At 45.1% G+C, this 27,519-nt stretch overlaps 1 protein-coding gene across 5 annotated transcripts; it reads right to left on the bottom strand.

The window, feature by feature from the left end:
- Nucleotides 1–606: 606 nt before the first annotated feature.
- Nucleotides 607–27,519, bottom strand: eif4ba (eukaryotic translation initiation factor 4Ba). Of its 5 annotated transcripts, none has more exons than XM_017683517.2 (15): nt 27,436–27,519; nt 22,676–22,816; nt 21,660–21,865; nt 18,653–18,769; nt 16,733–16,787; nt 16,428–16,568; nt 13,618–13,743; nt 13,312–13,494; nt 12,222–12,462; nt 10,579–10,667; nt 8,828–9,071; nt 7,591–7,634; nt 7,053–7,182; nt 5,270–5,342; nt 607–940 (listed from the first exon to the last, which is right to left on the bottom strand). In XM_017683517.2, the coding sequence occupies exons 1-15, from the start codon at nt 27,446–27,448 to the stop codon at nt 860–862; spliced, it is 1,884 nt and encodes a 627-aa protein (XP_017539006.1). In that variant the 5' UTR covers nt 27,449–27,519; the 3' UTR covers nt 607–859. The 5 variants fall into 5 exon arrangements, with proteins under 5 accessions (XP_017539006.1, XP_017539005.1, XP_037397325.1 ...); XM_017683516.1 differs by lacking the exon at nt 27,436–27,519 and adding an exon at nt 25,392–25,446; XM_037541428.1 differs by lacking the exon at nt 27,436–27,519 and having other exon boundaries at nt 22,676–22,832.

Raw genomic sequence — 27,519 nt, 5'->3', positions numbered from 1 at the left:
TACTCTGTTAGCAGCACTGCTGTGTCTGATCCACTTGTACCAGCACAACACACACTAACATCACACTAACGTCAGTGTTACTGCAGTGCTGAGAATGACCCACCACCCAAGTATTACCTGCTCTGTGAGGGTCCATGGGGGTCCTGACCACTGAAGAACAGGGTAACAGAGTATCAGAGAAACAGATGGACTACAGTCTGTAACTGTAGAACTACAGAGTGCAGCTATACAGTAAGTGGAGCTGATAAACTGGACAGTGAGCGTAGAAACGAGGAGGTGGTCATGATGTTGTGCCTGGTCAGTGTATGTTGCAGTGACAGTGATGGAGTGGAAAAGCTTGGTTTCTGGCACCCAGTTAGTAGGAGATCATCCCCGACACAAGCCCCAGATAATAATAATAATAATAAAATGAATAACAAAATTAATACTAGTGTGCTTCAAGGGAAAAAAGCGAAAACCTTGAAAAGCGACTAGACACCCACCTTTAGAATGAACCTACCTTGTGGCACCGTCCACTTTCACTTTTAGCTAGAACTAGAAATGCATACAAGTGCAGTATACGCTGGAACAGCTGGAACAGCTGTAACAACTGGAGCAGATTCTGTCTTTTCTTTTTTAAACCCCACTTATTTATTAGATATTATCATTTTATCCAGCTTTCCATTGCCCTCTTATTTAAAAATGAGTCCAGTACTTTTCCACTAGCTTCTGTTCAGTCCTGAAGGAGGTGGTTCTAAGAGGGGGGTTTCACTTTAAGGGGGCCGAGCTGGCTCCTTCAGTGCTGTATGAAAAAAAAAAAAAGCTGGAGGATTAATTCATAATTCATTTTTGACCGTCTTCACTTCAGTCCATCCGCCTCTCATTCTCCACTCTCCTCGGCATCATCTCCCTGGTCGCCGTCCATTAGCAAGGCTGCGTATTTACTGGCTGAGCTGAATGTCTGTCAAAAGAGAGAAAAGACAGCTGAAAACTAACTTCCAGAAGAAATAGGATTAAAGCTGTCTGAGAGGGGTAGTTAAACTAAAATCGCTGATTTTATTTATTTAAAAAAATATATAACAGCTTTAAGAGTGTTAAAAGGTCTTTTTTTTTAAAAAGAAATTTATTGGCAAATTTTTGTAACATGAGGATTAAGCATTGAATTTAGAGATGCACTTTAGTCTTTTGGGTTTAAAAAAAAAAAATCTAAACAAAAGCAGGTCAAGAGACACCAAATAGTTAAAAATACGTTTGTTCATGGGCCTCACGGTCCACAATATCGGCCTCTGGTCAGCACAGATTTTCCTGGTACAGGAAATCAAGGTATCCCACACACAGCGGATGTCCTGAGTGAATTATTGAGACGTTGCACAGCAAATTTGAAATAAATGAGAGTTTCAGATGAGTCTAGGACCATGAGAAGGGTATGAGCAAGCGAGAAAATGCTTTCAGTTGAATAACTGAAAATCACCCGTGATATTTAACAATTAAAGAAAATGCAGAGGAAGATGAGACAAAGGCAGCAGAGCGCAATGCCGATTTGGCTTTCCAGGCCCTTTTTTAATCCACACCTTTTGTCCAGGTCTCTTCGCCACTTCATTCAGTTCCGTATGCATCAAGCTCAGTTTCACGCCACCACTCTGGCACAGCAAGAGCTGATCATGCATATACACACGGCATGTGACCATGCAGATGCCCAGCTGGTACCGTATTTAGAGCAGAGTGAGGAACGCTACCACTCTTCACACCAACAAGGGCACAGCCGATTGTGATTCCAACCATTCCTCGACACAATTCAACCACTTTCTTTAACATTTTCAGCATATTTCAGCTTCTGAACCTTTTGAGTCATTGGCAATTCCCAATCTATGCAAGCATCACATCGGTCTGGCTGGCCTTCACACACATGACTTGCTCAACTTTTCCTTTACAGACATCAGACTAAACCAGCACTCTACAAAAGAAAGAGGGTGACCTCTGCTGTCTAATTACACAACTCTTGAGAAATAGAAGTAGGAATCACATTTGATCCTTTCTGACCTCAAAAGATTTTGAGAAACGTGGTTAAAAGTCTAGTGCTTACTTAAACGTCTGAGGAGTGGGTATTCACTCTCATGGATTAAACCAGTGACCTGAACCGATGCATTTGGGACACTCCGCTCTTTTTCCTGCTGGTTTAAAATGGCACAGGCTAGAGGGAAGCGACAGACACACCCACAACAGGGGTTTGACAGTCCAAATATTCTGAAAGGGATGATTCCATAATGTTTGTCTTTGAAGAGCAGCTCCACTAAAAGCTAAATCTAATTCTACGTTCACAAAAGACCTAAAGATATTAAGACCAGACGCACATCACTCAGACTATGAATGGGTTCCCACTTACAAACATCACTGGGTGCACGAAGCCAGGGGGCAAAACCACTTTGGTAACTTATCGGTCACAAGACTGTAGTCGTTAGTCAAGTTAGTACATTTCGCACTTTTTGTAAATTCTTGTTGACTCAATAGTAAAATGCTGTTTTAGAGTTGGATCCCTTTGTCATTCATTTGCATGTTAATATAATATTATGTAAAACGTAGACACAACAGTTGACTCGGTATTGGCTGGTCATCTGAGGCCGTATTACAGAAAATCCTTAAGTCTGAGATCTGCTTTGTTGTCATGGCAACTTCAGTTAAGACTAAATCTAGGATGGAAGCCGTTACAGAACAACAGTTAAGTCTATAATCTTATTTACAGATTGCAGAAACTTCCTAACTGGCCAAAATATCCTAAATTTTATCCTAACTTTAAGTTAAACCCCAAAACGTCTTAACTTCTGTTTTGACACAGCTCAATTCAATATGACCAGCACAATGATGCTTTGACTTTTCCAACAGTGTTTAAAACCCTAGACACTGCAGAATCTCCACCGTCCCCTCTTAATACCTTAGTGTGTTATTGTTGATGAAAACTCGTCAGATAAAATATTCCAGTGATGGTGGTGAATAATGAGGAGACGGAGCTGAACGTATGTCTGTTTATTAGGAGGAATAATGTTTTTAGCGCGCTCGGCTAAAGCGTTTGGGAAATGGAGACTGAAACCGTGGAGCGGCGACTCTGATAAACAGCACAAAGTGCTGATGCGACGTTCTTAATCTTCAGTTTATTGCGCTTTAATTTAAGTTGACCTTCTTTACATCAGTAATGTTAGCTGTCTGACTAACTTGATTACATGTTGCTAGGTAACAGACATGACAGCTGATCAAGTCAGTTAAGATTGCCTAACAAGATGAGAAAAGATGCTGCAAGATAAAATAAGATCCTAAAGATAAGATTTGCTTGTCTAATATGAATAAGTGATAAAGGTTGCTCTTGATAAGAGTTGTCTGTAAGGCCCCTGGTCTCTAAGTTCGCTATTCCCTAAATGTTTAAACTAACAGAAAATATCCAAATTACAAAACCTTCATGGCTTCCCAACACATCCTATGAATTTTGCTCAACCTACCTGGTTTAGCTGTTGGTTGAGCCTGTTTATCCTTTCCTTAATTGACAATATCAAGAGCCGTTAGTGCGGCTAAGCTTGCTGACCAGTTAGGCTATGACCTACCAAACAAAACCGATATTATTTTTTTCGCCATCACTGATACTGTATGGATCATACACAATGCTGACTGACTCATTACCTAACTAGCTAATGTTGGCAAACAGAGACGGGCCAGTCTTTTGATGAATTGCACTACCTTGTCGAAAAAAGTCCTACTATACCGCATATTTATACGTAGGTAGAGTTCTACATACAGCGGGCAGTACTACAGGGGCAGTCGTGGGCTGGAGGTTAGGGAACCAGCCTTGTGACCAGAAGGTCGCCGATTTAATCCCCTCAGCCGACAGTACGTGGCTGAAGTGCTCTTGAGCAAGACGCCTAACCCCCAACTGCTCCCTGGGCGCTGTGGATAGGGCTGCCCACCGCTCTGGGCAAGTGTGCTCACTGCCCCCTAGTGTGTGTGTTCACTAGTGTGCATGTGGTGTTTCACTGCATGGATGGGTTAAACGCGGGGGTGAAATTTCCCTGTTGTGGGACTAATAAGGGTCACTTGACCTTACGGGATATTTTTATAGTACAATAACTCCTTGACATTGTTTTATGCTGTAAAGAGAGATTAAGTACCGTGGTTGGTTAGTGTAGTGGGTAACACCTCTGCCTTCTACGCTGTAGACTGGGGTTCAATGCCCCACCTGGGTAAACACCCTAAACTATGCCAATAAGAGTCCTTGGGCAAGACTCCCAACACCACCTTCGCCTACTTGTGTAAAATGATCAAACTGTAAGTCGCTCTGGATAAGAGCGTCAGCCAAATGGCATAAATGTAAACTAAGAGATGCTTTCTGCCATAAAGAGCGCTGTTTTCTGTTGCTTTCGGCCCTCGCCCATGCATCTCTGTAATGATGCTGTGCAGAAACCCGTCTAATTGCTCACTGGTTAACTCATACCTTTACCTTACGACTACTTAGTTCCACCATAAAGTGGTAGATGTCACTTTGGTGCATAAACGGCTGACTTACATAGTCTTAACTCCACCAAAATATAGCCAGATGCAAATACTGTATGAATTCCAGACACTCCCTGCCCTAAAGTCATGAGGTTGACAGTTTAACCCACAGAGTTGGATGCCAACGTTTAGGTGCCCCAGGTCAAAATACACATTTTATTTATCTTAAGGGAGAATAAAAAATAAACCCTCTGCGGAAAACTCACTTCTGCACAGTGTACATGTACAATTACTGTTCATTTGTGGAATTTAACATTTTGTAAAACAGAAAAAACATGCCAGATTTTATGTTTATATTTTGTATTTTACTTTTTCCAGCAAAAACCATTCAAAATGTGCAATAAGATTTGCCAGATTTACGTTTGTTCCCTGTGAAGGATTTGCTGGGAGAATCAACAAAACACACCATTTGGCTGGGGCTGATCAAACTCTACACCTTATAACTACACCTTGTTTTTGTTCAAGCATTTCTGAGAAGTGTGGCGCATGTGTGACACTGAAGATTGTAGCTGCTCTCACATCCAGTTTGGCCAAATTGTGTACTACTTACATTTAGAAAGCTACTACCTTTAGCTCTGAAACACTGATTTGACAGCTACTTCAAAATGTATGAAAATATATCCATTTCAGAATATTTGGACAAAGACAGTGGCACACCCAGAGGTAAAGATATGGGAAAACAGGCTTGTGGGGGGGTGGGGGTGGGGGGTGGGATTCGGGGGTCACACCCAAAGAGAGCCTAAGCTCAGTCACTCACAGGACTGGGAGATTCCTCATATTTCTTTGGCTCTGGTGCTGGTCTGAGATCTCGCTCTCTTCTGACGTCCTTTCTACAAGCAACGTACAACAGAGTGAGAGACAGTCTCTGCCATCCATGTATACCCATATGTTGTTTATTACCTAAAACTACATAAAGAACAGAACTCCTAACTAATCCTTTCTCGAGTTCCTGAGGCCAGATGCAACTTGCCCAGAGAGAACCAAGATCTCGAAGGGAACACCAACATCTCAGCAGTCTGTAGGCTAAAACAACAATATCTTGCTATTTTCTAGGCTGAACCTGAAATGGCTCCCTATTAGACAGACTGTACAATCCACGTGTTACACATACACTATATGGCCAAAAGTATGTGGACACCTGACCATCACACCTACATGGACTTGCTAGAGATCCCATTGTAAAACAACGGGTATGAAACATGGAGTTGGCCCCCTTTTGAGGCTGTAACAGGCTTCGCTTGTCTTGGTAGGTTTTCCACAAGATTTTGGGGTGTGTCTGAATGAATGTGTGCCCATTCAGTCAAAAACCCTTTGTGTGGTCAGGCCCTGATGCTTGACGAGAAGGCCTGGCTTGCAGCTGATAGTCCGATTAATTCCAAAAGATATTCAGTAGGGTTAATATCAGAGGTCTGGAGTTCCTCCGCACCAAACTCATCAAACCATGTCTTTTTATGGAGCTTGCTTCACGCACAGGACCGCAGTCATGCTGAAACACGAAAGAGCCTTCCCAAAACTGTTGCGACAAAGTTGGAAGCATACATTTTTGCATTCTGTACCATTAATATCACTCTTCACTGGAACCAAGGGCCCCAGCCTAAACTCTGAAAAACAGCCCCAGAGCTTCATGCCTCCTCTACCAAACATTACAGCTGGCACCATGCATTCCTGTAGGTGGTGTTCTTTTGGCATCCGCCAAAACCCAAATCCATCCATCAGAATGTCAGAAAGTGAAGCATGATTCATTACTCCAGGGAACGTTTCCAGTGCTCCAAATCCAGAGGAGGAGTGCCTTACACCACTCAGACGCTTGGAATTGCGCATAGTGATCTTAGGATTATATGTGCAGCTGCCCAGCCACTAAAACCCATTTCATGTAGATTCCTTATAGATTTTTACAAGGTTCAGCACTCGGCTACCCTGCTCTGTCTATTTGTGTTGGTCTACTGTTTCATGGGTGAGCTGTTGCTCCTGAGATCTTCCATTTCATAACTACAGTACTTTGAGTTGACTGGGGCAGAAATGCCAACGTTTCTCTATAGACAATTAATGGATTTTATAATTAGGAAAGATGTCCACATACTTCTGGCCATATAATGTACGTCAAGCAGAGGCATGTTTAAAATCCATGTGGATTTATTCATACAGTAAAAGCCACGGATGATGTACTGGTGGACTGCTCAAAATATGTTATCTGAACATTAACTAATAGGCAGACAATCCAGTTGGGGCTTATATTTTATAACCATAAAGCATTTACATGTAGAGCTGTAACAGAATAATAAATAATAAATCTTTTTTTTTTCTTCTGGCAGTCATTTGAGACTCAGGGGCAGCTACAAATGGACTTAGGACTCTAGAAGGCAAACGTCATCAAAGGTCCCCCACTTCTCTTATAGAAAAACAAATATCAAAGAATAAAGCTCCCAAAGAGGAGGAGGAAAAGCAACGAGGAGCCAGGCAACAAACTAGTTTACAAAGACAAGCAGACAGAGGGGCTCTGTTCCTCTTTTAACCACAAGGGGTGCCACAGAGAGGCTAACCTGTCTGTTTCCTTCCGCCGATCTCGGCTGGCTGCGTCCCCACGGCCTCTCCCTGTTCCAGGACCTGAGGCCCCACCACGGCCCCGGGAGGGGCCTCTGTCCCGACGCACACCATCAGCCTTGTTCTCATCTGTAAGGAGAGTCTGGCGTTCAGCAGAGGGGGCTATGGGTGGCCATGTGGTTATGGGGCTCAGCAGTGGGGATTACAGACAGCCATGAAACTAAACTGCCCATTTAAAGGGCACAGAATTGCCAGTTTCATACAGTATCTTCAGCACAGGACAGACTTGTCCACTACAACAATGAGGTTCTTTAGAAGTTATTGACTCGGGACAGAATTCCACTTGAGCATACGGAGTCTGTATGTTCCTGTCGCCTTGTTCAAGCTTTTAAGACTGGAGTGGGAGAATGTGCACGGCTTTTATTTGCAAAACAATCTTAGAGGCTTTCTGTGACAACAGGTTGAACATGTTATGTTACTCACAATATTGCTTTTGTCTGATAAGACCTGCAAGTTTCTTAAGCCTCAGGATCTTACCTTTACCTTTCTGAGGAACTCTCTCATCAGTCGAGCTTGTCGAGCTGAAATCAAACAGGCCAAAAGGACTAGTGTCAAAGAGATATTCGGCTGCGTCAGATGTATGGGGGCTCAAACTGTCGCAACTGAACCCCCAAAAGCTAAAAAGATTTTTAAAAAAGCCCCTAAACTGATTTGCTTGCTTTCAGTGGGCTAATTATGGACACAGGTTACAGAACAATTTCGCCCCTCCTTGAATGACAACTTTGCTAGTTCTACGGTTTTAAGGAAAACCTGGTGAACTGCTGTTGTGGTGGTACAAAAAGTAGGGTAGGGAAGTGATTCAGTACCAAGCATCATAGACTGATATCAGTAGAAAATACTGGATTTGATATTAGAGGGGGAGAAAGATTAACCCAATCTACTCCTGCAACAAATCTTCATCTAAAAAATGAAGTCAAAGTACAGAATGTGATCAGTATGTATATATTATATATATATGGGAACTTGTACTTTTATCATCAACCATAACTGCACCTCATGATCTATCCCCTTCTTTTTGAGCGATGTCAGAGATGCACATTTGTGGTGAAATCACTCTTACCTGCTGCTGCCTTTTTACTGGCAGCTATAGTGTATTGATAATACAGGGTGATTCAAAAAGATTTGTCAAAGTGATTCATTTCACATGTAAATCATTCTAGATCAGTGCAGTGAGCTGTAAACGGTTTAAATGAGCATAAAGTTTATTATGTAGTTCTACAAGGTCTCAGTCTGAACCTCCTCCAGCTGTACGGACATCAACTCCACAGTCAAACTCATCCCAGACTGGACTGAGCGTGTCGGGCGTCGCTGCTCTCACGGCTCTTTCAGTGGGATTTCGGAGATCATCCAGTGCTGTGGAACCAGCGCCGAACGCTCTGAGCTGCTGGAGCTTCACTGCTGATGAAAATCCCGCTGCTCAGTTCTGTCGGATTCACTCTGATTGACGTGGAGAACGCAGAACGTTCTGCTCAGGGGTCTCAGCTCCTCTCAGACTGAAGGAGCCAGTCAGAAACTCTATGACCCCCTCTTACAGTTGGAGTGTGATTGGTTCCTCGGCGCCTCACGGTTGAAAAATACACGCTTTGAAATCGGATGAATCTTTTCGAATCACGCTGTACTGTCAATTAAAATAAGTGCCAGGTCTCCATCAAAGTTTGGCTGAACACACGGTACAATATTTCACACACTTTGGTTAGAACCAGAGAATACTGACCTTTTGGGTGGAGTGCTGCTGCTGGGTGAGACTGCAGGTTTGGCCTCACTCTCACTGGAGCCTGTGCTCATAGCGCTCCTCTTCGCCCAGGCATTTTCTTTAGGGGGCGGGGCTGGAACCACCTTCAGAGGAAGCCCCTCCTGTTTGGAAGGGGGGACGCTGCTTCCCGGGGATGGCGGCTCCTCGTCACGTCCACTGAAAACCTCGTTCTCCACGGAGCGCTCGCTTTCCCGACGACGAGAGCCTGTCAGTCAAGAGAATTCTCACTGCTTAAGACTTTTACAGTCCTGGGTGAATCAATTACACCAATTATACCACATATACAATCATCAATCAATCAAGCCTGGTCTGGTTTCCATTCAATTATCAATGACCATCAAAGGCTGCTCCTGTCCCTGTGATTCAGACTGAGGAGCTTCTAAACTGATAAGCGATTCATGGCACAACTCTCCAATATCCTGTTTAAATATCAGGAAAAAAATAAGCAACATCATCATCATCATCTAACTTTGCTCTCGGTATGGTTTGGTAAATCTTGCCAGATGTTCATCAAAGCACACGTCAACTCAATTTAACCCTTTACTGCAAAAATAGTATGTGCATATATCTTCTACTGCCTTTTATACTCCACTTAAACTTTGTATACTATCTGACAAGGCATTTAGATTAATTGAGAATTAGATAAAATAATATAATTCTAATAATAATTATTTTATTGAGATATAAAGCCCTACACTGACTCGCTCCTGAGTACTTACAAGACCTTGTTTCTCATTATGAGCCATCACGACCACTCAGATCCCAGAGTGCTGGCTTATTAATAGTCCCCAGAATTCCTAAGGCTGCAGCTGGGGGAAGAGCTTTTTCTCATACAGCCCCCAAACTCTGGAATGATCTTCCAGAAACTGTTCGGGACTCAGACACAGTCTCAATCTTTAAGGCTAGGCTGAAAACTCACTTGTTCAGTTTAGCTTTTGGTAGCTAATGTTGCCCCTTAGATAAAGGCAGCAGATCCAGGGGTCCATGGACACAGGGAATTATAGTAAACTGAGACGCTGGTGCTGTCGTCCCGCTGCTCGCACGCGGTCACTCAGGTTTGTGGACGGTGGAGCGGAGGGATGCCAAACTGTCTCAGAGTGCTGCCGTGTCTGTGTCTCCTTCTGGTTCTCTCCTGTTAGTTAAGCTGTCATAGTCAGATCTGCCGGAGTCGTTAGCCACACTCTGGGAATATTCACATTCCCTGTTTATGTACAAATGGATAGAATAAAACTAATTCCCTCTCCCTGCTTTTTTTTCCGAGTATACAATCGCCCACATGTCCGGCCGGACACTGAAGGACGACTGACTGCTGAGCTCTCCTGCTCCCCACTTCAGACCAGCCGCCCACGCCCCAGCTGCCACCACCTGCCTTGGACCAGCTGCCCACCCTACACTGATGTTCTCATGGACTCCCAGCTATTCCTACTACTAATACTACTGCTATTAATATTAGTAGTATAATAACTCTGTAGGTAGTCTGACCAGAGGAGGACGGGTCCCCCCTGGTGAGCCTGGTTCCTCCCAAGGTTTCTTCCTCAGTTCTGAGGGAGTTTTTCCTTGGCAGTGTTGCCCCCGGCTCGCCCGCCGGGGGGTCTTTTCTGAAGTTCTGTGAAGCTGCTTTGTGACAACATCCGTTGTAAAAAGCGCTACAAATAAATTTGATTTGATTCGATATAGATTATTAAACAGTCGGTAGCAGTAGCCCAGTTTACCTCTGCTCGTGGTATTCCCTGGCTGCGATGACTCACTTCCAGTTCGTGAGCGCTCTGTCGGTTGGTCCTCACTTCGCCAGCTGGGATGTCTACATTTTTGGTAGAGGAGGGAGAAACATTTGGCTAGTAAATCATTTTAAATGCTTCCACGTCAAAAAGACAGTTAAGTCGGCAGCTGATGACAAAAAGATGTACAGACAGCAGCTGATATCGAAACGTCTCTAACATAGGAAGGCTTGAGGCTGTCCTTGATGCTAATATTGTGATTTCTGACTGAAATTGTGCTTTGAATTGTGTTATTTGAGTGCCTGTCAGAGTTTCAAAAAAGCTTTGATAATTTAGGATAACAATGAATCACAGTGTACAAACTCAAACCAGTTCAATGGTGCTGGCAGGCTAAAAAATTAGTAAGTGGTCATTTGAAAACGTGCATTATTATTTAAAAAGAGCCACGTGGAATCTTTTGGTCATTGTGCGCTTTTGCTAACCAGACTGAGGGCCCACTCATCTATACACACACCTTAGGGCATTTTCACACTTTGGGCCGTTCCAGCGTCTGAAGTGGACCCTGACCTCGGAGTCATGGTTTCTTTTGCTTATGTGAACAGGCCAAATGAACTCAGACCCCTCTAAACGGCCCCCAAAACGAACCGAACTGAGACCACCTCCTTGTGCTTTGTAAAAATGAAACAGCCCCGGTCCGCTTCAGCTTTGTTTTATGGCGAAGACGTCGAGGCTCGGCGCACACAAAGCCACAGTCTTCAGCACTTCAGCAGGCAAAACAGACCAGGACCATTCATGAGGTTCTACTCAGGACAAAGTCTGTCCGTGGTCTGAGACACGACAGCAGCGCTGACATATTAAAGCGGGAAGATGCGAGAGCTCACGTGACTCGGCACGCAACGCAATTTTCAGCTGCTTTCACTCTGAACGCTGAATGAATGAAACTTCGCCGGGTGGAGCTTCAGTGAGGACCACAGCCGAAACAGAGCCCACCACGGCGGACCCGCAGGGCCATTTTTCCAATTTCCACTTCAGACCACTAACCCTAACCAACTCCATTAGAACCCGGAACTCTTTCGCAGCACTCGCCAAATGGGCAGAGTTCTCTGATAAATCCAACCTATCAGGTGACGAGAAGAACCACCAGACCCGCCTGCTGCTCTCCTACTGGCCACGCTGAAACTGTAGAAAGCTGTGCAGCAGCAGATGAGCTGTCATCTCTGACTTTAGACCTACAAGGTGGACTGACAAGGTAGGAGTGTCTAATAGAGTGGACAGTGAGTGGACACAGTGTTTAAAAACTCCAGCAGCACTGCTGTGTCTGATCCACTCAGACCAGCACAACACACACTAACACACCTCCACCACCACGTCAGTGTTACTGCAGTGCTGAGAATGACCCACCACCCAAATAGCACCTGCTCTGTGAGGGTCCATGGGGGTCCTGACCACTGAAGAACAGGGTAACAGAGTATCAGAGAAACAGATGGACTACAGTCTGTAACTGTAGAACTACAGAGTGCAGCTATACAGTAAGTGGAGCTGATAAAATATAAATAAATATGTGAGTGTGTGTATATACATTTATATATGTATATAAATATATATAATGTGTGTTTGTGTGTGTGTGTGTGTGGTACCTCTCTCTGGGCTTGCGTTCAGGTCCTCTCCCCTTGTCTTCCTCCAACTGTCGCTGCAGCCTCTCCTGCTCTTTCTTCAGTCTCTCCTCTACCTCCCTCTCCTTAGATGCTGTGTCCACCGGCTTGGCACCTCCAAAAATGGAAGCTGATCGGCTGGAAGAGGTGGAGGTGGAGCTGCTCTGGTCCTCCTCCTTGGGAACGCTGCGCGGCTTCAGGCACAGCTTGGGCCTCTGAAGAGGGCCTGAGCACACAGTACAAGGCTCTGATACACCAAGACTTGTTCCAACAGCAGCAAGTCATTTGTAATCCATTTAACTGTATCTAATATCTAGACATCACCTAATTATCTATACCAGGGGTCTTTATTCAAAATTGAAGGTCCAGTTAGAGATAATATCCTCAAGAGAAGGTCCAGAACATCATAACGTCTAACTCGCACCATGACTCAGTGCCATATACTGTTCACTGAAGTAGCCGAGTGGAATATCAACATCTTATATAATCAAGAATATAGTTTTCTCTTTTTAGATCACGTCATATGAAATAACTTCCCTCTCACTTTCTTCTCTGACTGCTGTTTCTCGCCTCGTCCCCCCCGTGTGTGCATCATTCATTCGAGTCTCAGTGCTCATCGTAATGCACAGATCTGATTGGCTGAGTCGCGTCACATGTGATGTGTACAACGCATGCGATTGGTCTGTGAGTCTTCCGGACCATTAAAGCAATATACTAATGGCTAGAGAACTATACCGATTAAAACAGGACCTTAAATAATTAAATAATTCTCCATAGTTTATCAGTTACAGGTCCAGATCCGAATAGGACAGCGCCTGGGCCCGGACTCGGGCCTCTAATCTATACAGTGGGGTTTCTTGCCTTTTTTTTCCCTGACCGTAGGTTGGCAAACTATACAAATATCGTTAGCACAAATCTTTCATATGAGACATTTTGCTAATGAAAGGTCAGAAATCAGAAACGACAAAAACAAAATATTTTTCACATATAAAATAAAAACATGAGCAAATTCAATTTCCACTGTTGTGTGGAGTGAAGCCTTTGGTAGTGACCGATGAGTCTAAAGTATGTTTACCTCTATCCTCACGCCTCTCTTCCCATTTATCGTATTTATCATCGCGGTCGCTGTAGCGTTCTCCGTAGCGTTCTCCACTGCCTCGATAGTCTCCGCTGCCTCGATAGTCGTCCCGTCGGTCATCATAGTCGCGGCGGAAACCGCTGCCGAACGGCCGACGTCCCCCGCTGCGAGAGTCATAGCCTGACGGAAAAAATTAGATGTACTGAGTAAATCAATTACCCAAGCTCCACTTTGAGACTAGAACCACTTTATTCCACAATTTGCTTGTTATCTTAAAAAAAGACATTAGTGTAGCCGGTCCACCTCTGTCATACTCTCTGCGATCTCGGTCATCATAGCGTTCCCGGTATCTGTCTCTGCCACTGTCATAGCGATCGTCCCGCCGTGGACCATCACGGTACCGGTCTGACTCATAGCGGTCTCGGGACCCTGAAACACACCAAGATAGACTGAAATCAGTTTTTATGGAAAGCTTAAAATCAACATTAATCAACATTGTGTTGACAAAAGTTCCTTGTTTTTCGTACTGGAATGACGATAATTTGATATTTCTTAAATCAAACAGGTTTAGAGAGTTAATGTGATCCCGAAAACAAGTTAGGTGAGCAAATAAATGACTTTATTTTACAGAATTATCAGATTTATCTTAAGAAATTCAAACTGAAACATCCTAACTGATCTTGCTGGAACTGTAGCTGATCGTTCTGCGACCCATGACCTTAAATGACCGCAAGCTTGTTTCGCTTCGTGAACAGACGACCCAAGATCTTACAGCATCTACAAATATGCTGAACATCCTTGTGAACATCATACGCAAACAAAATTGGTACGGAACCAACAGGTCTGTACTTTTCACAATGAGGCATCAAAGAAAAGCTCTTTTGATGAAGGATTCTGACCTTAAGGCCGTTACACACTGAATGCGATGCAAATAGACATGAAAATGCCGAATATTCGGATGACTTTCACACACAGGACAGGACTTTATTTTGCCGGAATTTCAGGTTTTTTGGACCATGAAGAAAGAGGCAGAATATCCATCACACAGTCCTTTGCTTCTTAAGAAACAGGCAAACAGTCACACTTTTAAAAGGCGTAAGGAGAACAGAGCGTTTCACGGCCTAATTCAGTAGCTTATATTTCAGGAAGCCTTTCGTATGCAGTTATACACTCACTTGCCACTTGCTAGTAAAAGGTTGGACCCCCTTTTGCCTTCAGAACTGTCTTAATTCTTCATGGCAGACTTTCATCAAGGTGTTGGAAACGTTCCTCAGAGATTCTGGTTGGTTATTTGAGTTCCTGCTGCCTTTCTATCATCTGGAACCAGTCTGCCCATTCTCCTCTGACCTCTCACATCAACAAGGCATTTTCGTCCACACAACTGACCGCTCACTGGATGTTTCCTCTTTTTCTGACCGTTCTCTGTGAACCCTAGAGATGGTTGAGCGTGAAAATCCCAGCAGATCAGCAGTTTCTGAAATACTCAGACCAGCCCGTCTGGCACCAACAACCCCGCCACGTTCAAAGCCCCTTAAATCCCCTTTCTTCCCCGTTCTGATGCTCGGTCTGCACTTCAGCAAGTCGTCTTGACCTCCTCTACATGCCTAAATGCAGTGAGCTGCAGCCGTGTGATTGGCTGATTAGCTATTTGTGTTAACAAGCAACTGAACGATCTCCGCTTTTAGAGACACAGCTCCACAAAAGACGATGCACAAGTCTAACGGTCTTCGAATGCCAATCAGACATTCTTTGATCCTATTTATATTACTTGATCCAGACATATGGTGACACTGGGCAGAATACTCTCCGTTTTGGAAAAGTGAAGGTAGCATGAAGAGCCTTGCAGCTTCATTAAGAAGCTGAAACTTTGAGTGCTTCCCCATATAACCTGGAAGTTCACAATTCAGTCTGAGACTTGTTCGAACCGAGTTTGGTGATTCTGATTCTCCTGATGTTTGTGAAGAAGTTCCAGTTTCAGTATAACAGTGAAAGGAGGATTCACTCACACCAGAGATGAAGGGTTAATTAAGACCCAGTCCCATTTCTTCTTTGTACCCCTACCACTTGTTTTCAAGTATCACCCAAACCCCTTGGAACTGAGTTACAAGAGGTAGTAGTTGAAATCCCGCCCCTGTGAAATGGGCAAACCCTCAAATTACAAAAAAATAGAATAAAATACAAAAAACCCGACCCTGCCCGTCTGCAGGGACAGCAGAGGAGGGGAAAGTTCAGCTCCTCACTGCTGGGCTTTAGTTACATTTAGGGATCAAACGCCTTCAAAGAGGGGGGCAGTTATTTATTATCACCCACCCTAATTCTTCAGTGATGTGAAGCTGAAGTCAGAGATTCTCCAGATTCTTGAGAATTTTCCCGTTCCACCTTAAATGGAGCAGCAGTTACATCCCAGCGCTTCAGGCATCAGAACTGCTGGGCTATTTAAGGTGGAACGGGAAAGTTACTGAGACATCAGCATGCTGTGAGTGATTTTTTAGGCTTGTTATGAAGAAAAACAAACAAAATCCATTGAAACGACATTAAAGTGAGATAAAACAGTGATTATTGTGATTTATTAACAGAGAAAATTCTCACGTTTGTGGGTTTCTTTGGTCTCTTGTTCTCCGTCTCGCCGGTTTCTCTGTTTTTCTCATATCTCTCTGTTTGGAGGGTCATGTAGCCCCAACACTTCACCCCACCCCTCTATCTCAACAGGAATCGGGGCGCCCAACGTGCAAAAACAGAGGGATAAGGGCTCAGTGGTAGGGACGAGGGGTGAAATGGGACTGGGTTAATGCCCAGTTAATGCCAAGAGTTAATGCCACCAATCGAAGTTCACAAAAACTAAACAGAGGGCCAATGTTGCATTTTTGCCACTCAAAGAATTGTGCTTGGTCTGCAAGACATCATCAGTTACGCACATGATCTAATTAAATTACTTGTGTCCCAATAAATCGCACAAACAGATCAGGCTTGGTCTGTAAAGGCCTTTACAAAGTACTAAAAGCTCCTGAGCGCGGAAACATGCGTGCTTTACGAAGCAAAACCACAAACGGTGGTCGCTGCTCTTTGAGTATGAAGACTACAGCAAGAAAAGCCATCGAAATAAAAACACTTACGTTCTCCATAGGAATCATCACGCCGTGGTCCTTCATCCGCATCAGCACTGGGTCTCGCCCGCCAATCAGTATCCGTCTTGTCTGGCCCCAGGTCGCCACCACGGTTACGGTCTCGCCCAGACATGGAGCGGTCATCCCTCTCTAGCAGGGGAGCAACAGAGGCCATTCAACAGCGGTCTAAAGATTTACTAGGTTATATTAATTTCTGTTTTTTTTAAATCAAATATACCAAACTAGACTAACAAAGGCAATGGTGTTTGGTCTTGAATGGGGGTGGGATATATATATGGTATTTGGGCACATACCTTTCTCATTGGACTGATCTGCAATGTCTACACGGATTCTGCGATTCCCTAGGTGCTACAGAAAGATACGAATGAAAAGGTTTAATGTAGTACAAACTGTACGGTTCATCCCCCAGTAAACAGAACTCATATTTAGACACTAAGCTGCAAAATCAGGACCCTTTGAATGAACTGTTTTTGTGACATCCTGCAAAGGGAATCCATTCACACACACTACACGTACAAAAGTATTAGGACACACCTCTTAATCACTAAATCCAGGTGTTTCATTCAGTCCCAGTGCCACTGGTGTATAAAATCAAGCCCCTGGCCACGCAGGCCGCCTTTACAAACATCTGTGGAAGAATGGCTTGTTTTAGAAAGATCACCGAATTTGAGCGTGGATCTGTAATAAGATGCCATCGTTGCAACAAGTCTACGACTATGAGAGGCATTATTGAAAAGTGGAAGCGTTTGGGAACCACAGCAACTCGACCACGTAGAGTTACAGGGCGGGTCGCCGGGTTCTGAGGAGCACAGAGCATAAAACTCGCCAACGCTCTGCTGATCAATAACTGCAGAGTACAAACCTCCTTTGGCTTCAACATCAGCACAGAAACTGCACCGGGAGCTTCATGGCAGGGTTTCCATGGCTGAGCAGCTGCATACAAGCCTTACATCACCAAGCAGAGCCAAGCGTTGGATGGAGGGGAGTAAAGTGCCACCACTGGACTCTGGAGCAGTGGAGACGTGTTCTGTGAGGTGATGAATCAGCTTCTCTATCTGTCAGTCTGACGGACGAGTCTGGGTTTGGCGAATGCCAGGAGAACATTACCTGCCTGACCGCACTGTGCTAGCTGTAAAGTTTGGTGGAGGAGGGATAATGCTAATGCTATGGGGCTGTTTTTCAGGGGTTGGTCTAGAACCTTTAGTTCCAGTGAAGGGAATCTTAAAGCTTCAGCACCAAGACATTCTGGACAAGCTTTCAACTTTGTGTGAACAGTTTGGGGAAGAACCTTTCCTGTTCCAGCGTGACCGAGCCCCAGTGGTCAAAGCAGCTCCATAAAGACCTGGCTGGGTGAGTTTGGTGTGGAAGAACATGACTGACCCTCACAGAGCCCTGACCTCAACCCCATCACACACCTTTGGGATGAACTAGAATGGAGACTGTGAGTCAGACCCTCTCGCCCAACATCAACGTCTGACCTCACAAATGCTCTTCTGGATAAATGGGCAGAAATTCCCTCAGACACACTAAAAAATCTTGTAGAAGGCTTCCCAGAAGAGTGGAAGCTGATGTAGCTGCAGAGGGGGGACTAACTCCATATGAATGCCTATGGATTTAGAATGGGATTCATAAAAGCTCCTGCAGGTGTAAATTGTGGGTGTCCCAATACTTTTGTCCATATAATGTATATTAGCCGATTCAGCCTACAGCAGTTTGGCCCTGCCCATTCACGGGGAAGTTATAAGGAGTGTTTCAGCCCAAAACAGATGATGGCCAATCAGAACATTCATTTTACATATTTCAGTCTTAAAGGCACAGTAACTAAAACAGTCTATTTAGTTATATGGGATACAGAAAGTTTGGGAAATGGCCAAAAATACCTTAAAAAAATTAAGGAAAATTTTTTCTTAAATTAAAAAATATAAGAAATGTGCCCTTCAAGAGTTAAGTAAGTAAGTAAGTTATGGAAGCTGCATTAGTTTTATAATACACCTCAAATACCATCAGTGCAAAGCAGAGAGAAAACACCACCTAGTGGCCACAAAGGCAACTGAACTTTAATAAACTCTAGAACCTCAAGCAAACCGCAGTAAATGCAGAATTAGCTCCATTTAAAATCACAGTATACGTGTTACTCTCCAACAGAGAGCACAAGAGAACAAGTGAATAACTGCTGAATATCAAACACAATGAATCAGAAGAAAAACCCTCACCTCCTCATTGAGATTGAGAGCTCGCAGCAGAGACTCCACATCATCGAACTCCGCGTACCCAAAGCCTTTCAGTCGCTCTGGGTTACTGGGTTCCCGTGGGAGACGGACCGCACTGATCTATAAACATACAGGAAAGGGCTGCAAAGATCTGGCTGCACAAATTTACTCTTTTTTCATGACCTTCTTGACTTGGTGACCTGAACCATACATTCTCAACGACCTAACAGAGTGCATGTAATAGCACAGGGCAGGGGTCCTCCACCTTTTCCACCCAGAGGCCCAACTGTGTCACCGTAAAGCACAGCGGCCCACAAAAAATGAACTGAAACCAACTTATTTACCTAAATAGCTTTATTTATTATCCGCTTGCACTGAAAACCTGTGAATCGGTGCCTGAAAAGATCAGATGGACAATTTTACTTCAATCACAGAAGCCAAAATTTGTTATGTTAAAAAAAAAAAAAAACACGTTTGCAGAGATATCAAAAAAGAAGAGAAAGATAAAAGGTAGATGTAGACATGGACCGTGATTTGGAGCTGTGATCCATCGTGTTGTCACTGCAAACACTCCTGTGGCTTCCACAGGAGTAACTGTTTGGTCTGGAGATAATAAATAATAACAAATAAATAAATAAATAAATAAAAATCCTTACTTGATATCTTCTTCTAAGTCTATGAATTTTTATACAAAAGTTAGATCCGGCCACGCGAGCTGATTGGTTGAGAGGTGTTCTGATTGCTGTTATTTCACAATAACATCAGTTACACTACCACTTCGCTGAGATGCTGTTGCTAAGCAACGACTCTGACAGCTGTAGGAGACGCTCGAGCCATTTGAACGTTTTTACTTCTTTGCCACAAACAGAAAACGGACGCTGTTAAGACCACATCTGACCGGCAGCCGATTTGGTCCGACTCTGAAGACGAGACGACACTAAATTCCCAAACTGTCGTCTCCACTGAGCAGCTTTTCAGTCGGCAGCTGTGACAGAAGAACAGCTGAACAACCTGGAATCAGCCAGAAATGAACCCAACACCATTCGCCAGACGTGTCTGATCTTCAGAGTCGGACCGAATCAGACTGAGCCGTAAAACTGAGCCAATATCAGGTTCAGCTCAGTTTGGTCAGTTTGTCCAGATCAGTATTAATGTTGTTTTGTTCCAGCCGGTCTGTAAAGCTTCTTACAGCCCGTTTAGTTTCTTCAACATTTTTTTATAACATATTTATTCAATTCTTACCTTGCGAAATTTTCAATATCACCTTAAAAGTCACCATTAGTGACTTAGATATTACAAACATATCAACAAATGCACAAATAAATAAATAAATAAATACATAAATACTGCTATTAAAAACATATCACATGCAAAAATAAATTGCATTATAAACCATAAGTTACTCTTTATTATTCCCACAACAGGGAAATTCACCTCCGCATTTAACGCCACATACACACTAGTGAACACACACACACTAGGGGCAGTGGGCAGCCCTATCCACAGCCCCCGGGGAGCAGTTAGGGGTAAGGTGTCTCGCTCAGGACGTGACTGAAGTGCCCTTATCAGCTCTAGTGATCGAACCGACGACCTTCTGGTCGCAAGGCTGGTTAACAATAACAATAATAATAATTATAATACATATAATATGGATAAGCGTGCATGTATGCCAAGCTTTCAATATTTGTTTATATAGAACGAACATTTATTTTTGTGCGAGGATAGTTGGTTAAACTTTAGTCTACCGCACACACTGTCATTCCAAATCAAACACCAGAGAGCAGAACGCATCCGACATTTGCCGCTGTGTTTTTTAAATGCTTCCGATTGGCGCTGCACCGACACCAACACCACAACAGCATCGGCACCAGTACTTGCACTTAAACGCAGCATCAGTATCTGCAAAGGGGATACGATGCATTTGACCAATACCATGAAGCAAGTTCTGACGTGCACATGTGCCAATATACGGAGCTCATCGACAAGTCGGAGGTGCTGGTTAACAAGCAGCAGTAAAAATGCTCATGGCAAAATATGCAACTCCAGTATTTTGTTGGAAAGACATGCCAAAGGAAGCCTTTACCTGAGGCTTCTTTCACTGATCAAGTCGTTGGTCCAGGTTATTAGTGAGGGAGCGAATATTAGAGACGCATGTGGAAAGAACTGCCGGACACTTGCCGTCATGATAGCCTGCAGACTTGTATTAGCCTCTAGCATAGCAGCCCGCTAGCCAGGCTAACATGCCCACCAGCTTTGCCTGTGGTCCACCTCAAGTGTATGACGAAACACTGGGGTCTTGACGATTTTACAAAAATAATATATTTTAAAAATTCAACTGTATAAATATCGTGACTTATTTTAGTTACTTAGATTAGACAGAGCTTGTACTGGTACCTGTACTTGGTACTGGCTGCTACTTAAGGACCACGTATTTAGTGGAATCAAAAGGGAAAAAGTGGTATTGGTGCGTCTCGGCTTCATGTGGCATTCCGCCTACGGCAAACTGCAAAAATGAGACTCTGAGGACCGGAACGTGTCCCTTCCGTCACCATTTGTTCCGCAGTGGTGTAGTGCAGAAACTCTGCGGTTGGCTTTACTGATCTAAAACGCATTTCACTCAGCTGTGCTCCCACGGGGGAAAAACCACCTGGTTAAGACAGTGACATGCCCACAATGGTTGGCAGGCTACCACTGTGATGCTATGGTCCTGATTTCTGCCCGAGATCCTGATTTTATTACACTCTTTGTGCAGCCCCAGTTGACTCGACTACTAACCGTGCCTCAGGTTAGACTACAGGTTGAAGATTGTGGGGTTTCTATCAATTCACTACCTGAAATCCTGCGTAAAATTCCTGTAAACCTGTTTTGTATTTACCTCATTTCAGGTCCAACTAATTATCATGCTGCTATTTCCACACACACTGCCTGAAAAACACTGAAAAACAATGCAGGAATTTCCTCTTGGCTGCAAAGATGCTGGGCACCCAACCAAAAGCAAGTGAAAACTTACACTAAGTCCTCGGAAGAAGTCCTTGATGGAGTCCTCGGTGACATCATAAGGGAGATTGCCCAGGAAGGCCGTGTAGGGGGGGCTGCGGGGAAGGCGGGAGCGGTCGATGTTGGGCTCACGGGCTGCGCGGGGCGCCGTTGGCAGAATTGACCTATCGATGGGGGGAGCGCGATACGCATCATCCTCTGTGTGCCAGGAGGTGGTAACTGAAGGGTGAGAAGGGGGAAGGCATGTTAAGCACGATTTGAATAGTCTCAATTCATTCATAACCGCTTAAAGCAATGCTATTATACACCGGTCAGGCATAACATTCTGACCACCTCCTTGTCCATCTTATCAGCTCCACTTACTGTATAGCTGCACTCTGTAGTTCTACAGTTACAGACTGTAGTCCATCTGTTTCTCTGATACTCTGTTACCCTGTTCTTCAGTGGTCAGGACCCTCACAGAGCAGGTACTGTTTGGATGGTGGGTCATTCTCAACATTGCAGTGGTCACAGGACGCTGCCCTCAGGACGGATATTTTTGGTTGGTGGACTGTTCTCAGTCCAGCAGCGACACTGAGGAGTTTAAAAACTCCAGCAGCACTGCTGGACAGAGAATAGTCCACCAACATCATCCTGTGACCACTGATGAAGGACTAGATGCTGACACACATGTGCTGCTGTCTCTGACTTTACATCTACAAGGTGGGCCGACAAGGTAGGAGTGTCTAAGGTAGGGGGTACAAACTCCAGCAGCACTGCTGTGTCTGATCCACTCAAACCAGCACAACACACACTAACACACCTCCACCACCACGTCAGTGTTACTGCAGTGCTGAGAATGACCCACCACCCAAATAGTACCTGCTCTGTGAGGGTCCATGGGGGTCCTGACCACTGAAGAACAGGGTAACAGAGTATCAGAGAAACAGATGGACTACAGTCTGTAACTGTAGAACTACAGAGAGCAGCTATACAGTAAGTGGAGCTGATGAAGTGGACAGTGAGCAGACAGTGGACAGTGACACTTACCCTCTCCCTCCAAGTCATCTGTCTCGTCCGCCCAGCTGGTGGGCTTTGCGGGTGGGTAATTTAGGTGAGCACTCCCCCCGCTGTCCTCTGCTAAAAAGTCAGTCAGGGTAAGGGTCTTCCCCTTCTTCTTGATCTTCTTACCTGTGGTGAGACACATTCCCATTCTTAAAAGGTAGGAAACACGTAGCTTCCCCATGCACAATAACAGGCCTTCCGACTTTATTCCCTGTAATAATTCCCCAATAACGTGAGGCACGTTTCACGCAGCTGCATTACGGCTGTTCCCTCAAAGCTACTAATGGATTTTAGACAAACCACGTTTACAACGGCAAACATCACGGACCTACGATTCTTGTCCCTTTTTCCCGGGATCATGTTAGTTCAGCACTCACAGACGCAGGAATAAGAACAGCTTCCCTTGCTCTGCCCTGGAGCTCATGTTCACGTCATCACTGCATTCAGTCAAGTGGAACTTGCAACGTGGTGGATTCAAATGAACATACTGGCACCGAGCTCAGGTGCCAAGATGCCAGGCCTTCCACTTCAAGTGCTGTTGGACAGCAGCCACTGAAATTAATAGGCAGCCTAATCCACAGCACTCTCCAGTTAGGCCTATATTTCACCCTGTACGACACGCAAACCAGGCTTTTATCTTCGGCTGTGTGGGAGACGTTTATCCAACAATAAAAACATGCAGTGATGCAGAAGTGTATGAAAATGAAAGATGAAAGATGTGGTCAACTTTGGCCCAGTCCCATTTCACCCCTCGCCCCTACCCCTGAGCCCTTAGCCCTCTGTTTTAGGCGCTCTCGTCTAGGTGTGGGTGTCCTGATTCTAGTTGAGATAGAGGGGTGGGGTGAAGCGTTGGGGCTACATGACCCTCCAAACGGAGGTTTTTCAGAGATTCCAAACAGAGAGAGACGAGAAAAACAGAAAAACCGGCGAGACGGAGAACAAGAGACCAAAGAAACCCACAAACGTGAGAATTTTCTGTTAAAAAATCACAATAAACACTGTTTTATCTCACTTTAATGTCGTTTCAGTGGATTTTGGTCGTTTTTCAAGCATTAAAAAACATCACTCACAGCATGCTGATGTCTCGGTAACTTTCCCGTTCCACCTTAAATAGCCCAGCAGTTCTGACGCCTGAAGCGCTGGAATGTAACTGCTGCTCCATTTAAGGTGGAACGGGAAAATCCTCAAGAATCTGGAGAATCTCTGACTTCAGCTTCATAACACTGAAGAATTAGGGGGGGTGATAATAAATAACTGCCCCCCTCTTTGAAGGCGTATGATCCCTAAATGTAACTAAAGCCCAGCAGTGAGGAGCTGAACTTTCCCCTCCTCTGCTGTCCCTGCAGACGGGCAGGGTCGCCTACAGAGCGGCGCTAGTAGCTGTTAATGAAGTGATGCTCTTTTATTAGAGGGTCTCATTTCAGAGGAAGATCTCAACCACTGCCCCTTCTAGGGGTACAAAGAAGAAATGGGATTAGCAGCCAATGGATATCCTAGATCTTGAACTATAGTTGGAGCGACCGGGCTCTCCACGCAGAGACACAGCTGTAAGAGAATTGGTAGCAGCCTGAGGAACTACTTAAAGATTAAAATCATGGCAAGTCACTCTGATACACGGGCGATGGAGTGCCAGAGAGGAATACCTCTAATCTCATGACAACACGCAGAGCATGGGTGTGTTTTGCTCAGTCAGGACGCTCCTACACGCCTTCCCAGCTCTATTGTGACAAACTGCAATGTCAGGACATTCCACTGTTGGGCCTATGAATCAGTGTTTACTGTAGGGTGACTAGAGCTTAAAGCCAAACCTAAACAATGAGTAGAGTCCTAAAAACATCGGAGTCTGGAACCATGTTACCACCTCCAAAGCAAAGCCATGACATGATTCAACAACCCTGTCATCACATTCATAAGGCTTAGGAATAACATCACGAGTCTCGCTGCTCAAATCCGATCTCTCCGACTCGATGCTTCCCACTCGTTTAGGTAAGAGACTCAAATCGGTCGTTAATGTGATGAACCGGCCTGAACTGACCCTCATGAGCTCCTCCTACTCAGTGACGTCACGTGACTGAATCACTGCATCATCAGCACAAACTAACGAGCAGAACGAGCTTCGCTGAGAAGATCATTAACTCTGATCAGCTCTCAGCTTCATTATTAGAGCCAGACGGAGGAGGAAAAGGTGAGATGAGCTGCTTCCGATCTGCATCCGATCTAGGACCACATACGAAAGCGGCTCAGGTCGGATTTGAGAAGATCAGATTTGTGTCCACACAGCCCTGAAAACACCAGATCTGATTCACATTAGAGCAGGAAATCGGATTCGTGCCACTTCAGCCTGATAATGTGAACGCAGCCTTTCATATGTGGTCCTAGATCAGATTCGTATCCGATTTGTGGCCATGTGACCTTAACGTGGCGCTCAGATCAGAATTCAAGTCATTCAACGTTACCATGGCAACAGCGCCGAACAGACGTCAAAGCCTGTAGACGGTGGAAAAGCAGCTCATCTCACCTTTTCCTCCTCCGTCTGGCTCTAATAACGAAGCTGAGAGCTGATCAGAGTTAATGATCTTCTCAGCGAAGCTCGTTCTGCTCGTTAGTTTGTGCTGATGATGCAGTGATTCAGTCACGTGACATCAGATCCGAGTCACAATAGGGCAAGAAAATCAGATTTGTGGTAATGTGTGAAAACAACCTCCAGGTCGGTACGAGCTATTTTGTTTTTCCTTTCCCATTCCATCCCATCACTGAATATGAGCCGTGGACCGGCTCTGCACGCCTATTCCAGCACAGGTGGTCCCAAGCGGCTGTACTACCACAGTAATCGACCTGCAACGTAAACAAGACGCTGTCACTCTTCACACCAACCCGCTGGTTCCCAACCTCGACAGTGTCCTAGAGCAGTCCACCCAGCGCACATCTGTCTGCTCCACACAGCTTCCCAAAAGAAGGGAAAGTCTAGGACAGCGGTCACTAATCGGTGGACTGGGGTCCGAATCCGGACCCAGACGCTGTCCTATGCGGACCTGGACCTATGACCGGAAAACTACGGAGAATTATTTAATTTTCATGGGGTGGTCCAGTTTTAATCAGCGTAGCTTTTGTGGCCCAGGACTCACAGACCAATCGCATGCGTTGCACATATCACACGTGACGCTACTCAGCCAATCAGATCTGTGCATTAGGATGAGCTCTGAGACTCGAGTCAGTGACGCCACACAGGAGAGAAACAGCAGTCAGAGAAGAAAGTGAGTCAGAGGGAAGTTATTCTACATGACATGATCTAAAAAGAGAAAACTGGCAGTAAATGTTGTTGAAATCTGACCGAACTGGACTTTATTTGATCTGATATTCAGTAAATGTTGTTGAAATCTGACCGAACTGGACTTTATTTGATCTGATATTCAGTAAATGTTGGTGAAATCTGACCGAACTGGACTTTATTTGATCTGATGTTCAGTAAATGTTGGTGAAATCTGACCGAACTGGACTTTATTTGATCTGATGTTCAGTAAATGTTGGTGAAATCTGACCGAACTAGACTTTATTTGATCTGATGTTCAGTAAATGTTGTTGAAATCTGACCGAACTGAACTTTATCTGATCTGATGTTCAGTAAATGTTGTTGAAATCTGACCGAACTGGACTTTATTTGATCTGATATTCAGTAAATGTTGTTGAAATCTGACCGAACTGAACTTTATTTGATCTGATGTTCAGTAAATGTTGGTGAAATCTGACTGAACTGGACTTTATTTGATCTGATGTTCAGTAAATGTTGGTGAAATCTGACCGAACTGGACTTTATTTGATCTGATGTTCAGTAAATGTTGTTGAAATCTGACCGAACTGGACTTTATTTGATCTGATGTTCAGTAAATGTTGTTGAAATCTGACCGAACTGGACTTTATTTGATCTGATATTCAGCTGTCGACTGTATAAGATGCTGATATTCCTACTCGGCTACTTCAGTAAACAGTATATGGCACTGAGTCATGATGCAGGTCAGACGTTATGATATTCTGGACCTTCGCTTGAGGAAATTCTCTCTTAACTGGACCTCACTGAATGGTCAGTGGTCGAGGAACATCCAGGCTAACTCCAGGAGCAGAAAGGCGAACCCTGCCCCGGCAAAGATGCGCCCCTCCCTCCAGAAGTCCACGTGGGGAGGGAGCTACCCTTCTTTACCCCTCCCTCCACTTCGCGCCTGCACCTCCACAACAGCTTAAGGCTACCCGGGAACTGGGTTCTGTGGTGCGGCAGCGACCCGGCTTGGCTCGCACACACGGGCGCGGGGCTCGACTCCCAGGCCTGTCAGAGACACTCGCCCCGGTCGACGCGCCAAAAGCGGCTCGAGCGAGCGCTGAGGGGCGGAGCGGCCGCCCAGCGCCGACGTCCTCCGCGCCAACAAAGCTCGTCCTCGGTCGTCCACCGCGACCGAGCTCAGGCCGAACGCGCGGGGTTTAAACCCGCATAAACCGCCGATCAGGCGCTCGGAACCGCGGCGTCCGCGGTGTGGAAGCGAGCAGGCTAGCCGATGCTAGCTAATGCTAACGCTAGCGCGCCGCCGTTTCCTACGCAGCACCGTAAACGAAGCGCCCCCCTCGGCCGCCGCAGACCCGGGCCCGGCCGCTCGGGGAGGCGGCCCGCCGAGCGCCCAGACCCGCCCCCCGGACCGCGCTCTCCTCCCGCGTTTTCACCGCAACCGGCCCGGACCCGAACCCCTTCAGACTCTCACCTGACGCCGCCATGATGAAGAACGAGTTCGCGTGTCACATCCCCGGATGGAGGCGTCACCCGCTGGGTGACGTCAGCGCGGCTG

The sequence above is a fragment of the Pygocentrus nattereri genome, chromosome 9, assembly GCF_015220715.1.
Source record: "Pygocentrus nattereri isolate fPygNat1 chromosome 9, fPygNat1.pri, whole genome shotgun sequence".
Classification (NCBI taxonomy): domain Eukaryota; kingdom Metazoa; phylum Chordata; class Actinopteri; order Characiformes; family Serrasalmidae; genus Pygocentrus; species Pygocentrus nattereri.
This window is presented reverse-complemented; position numbering and strand designations above follow the sequence as displayed.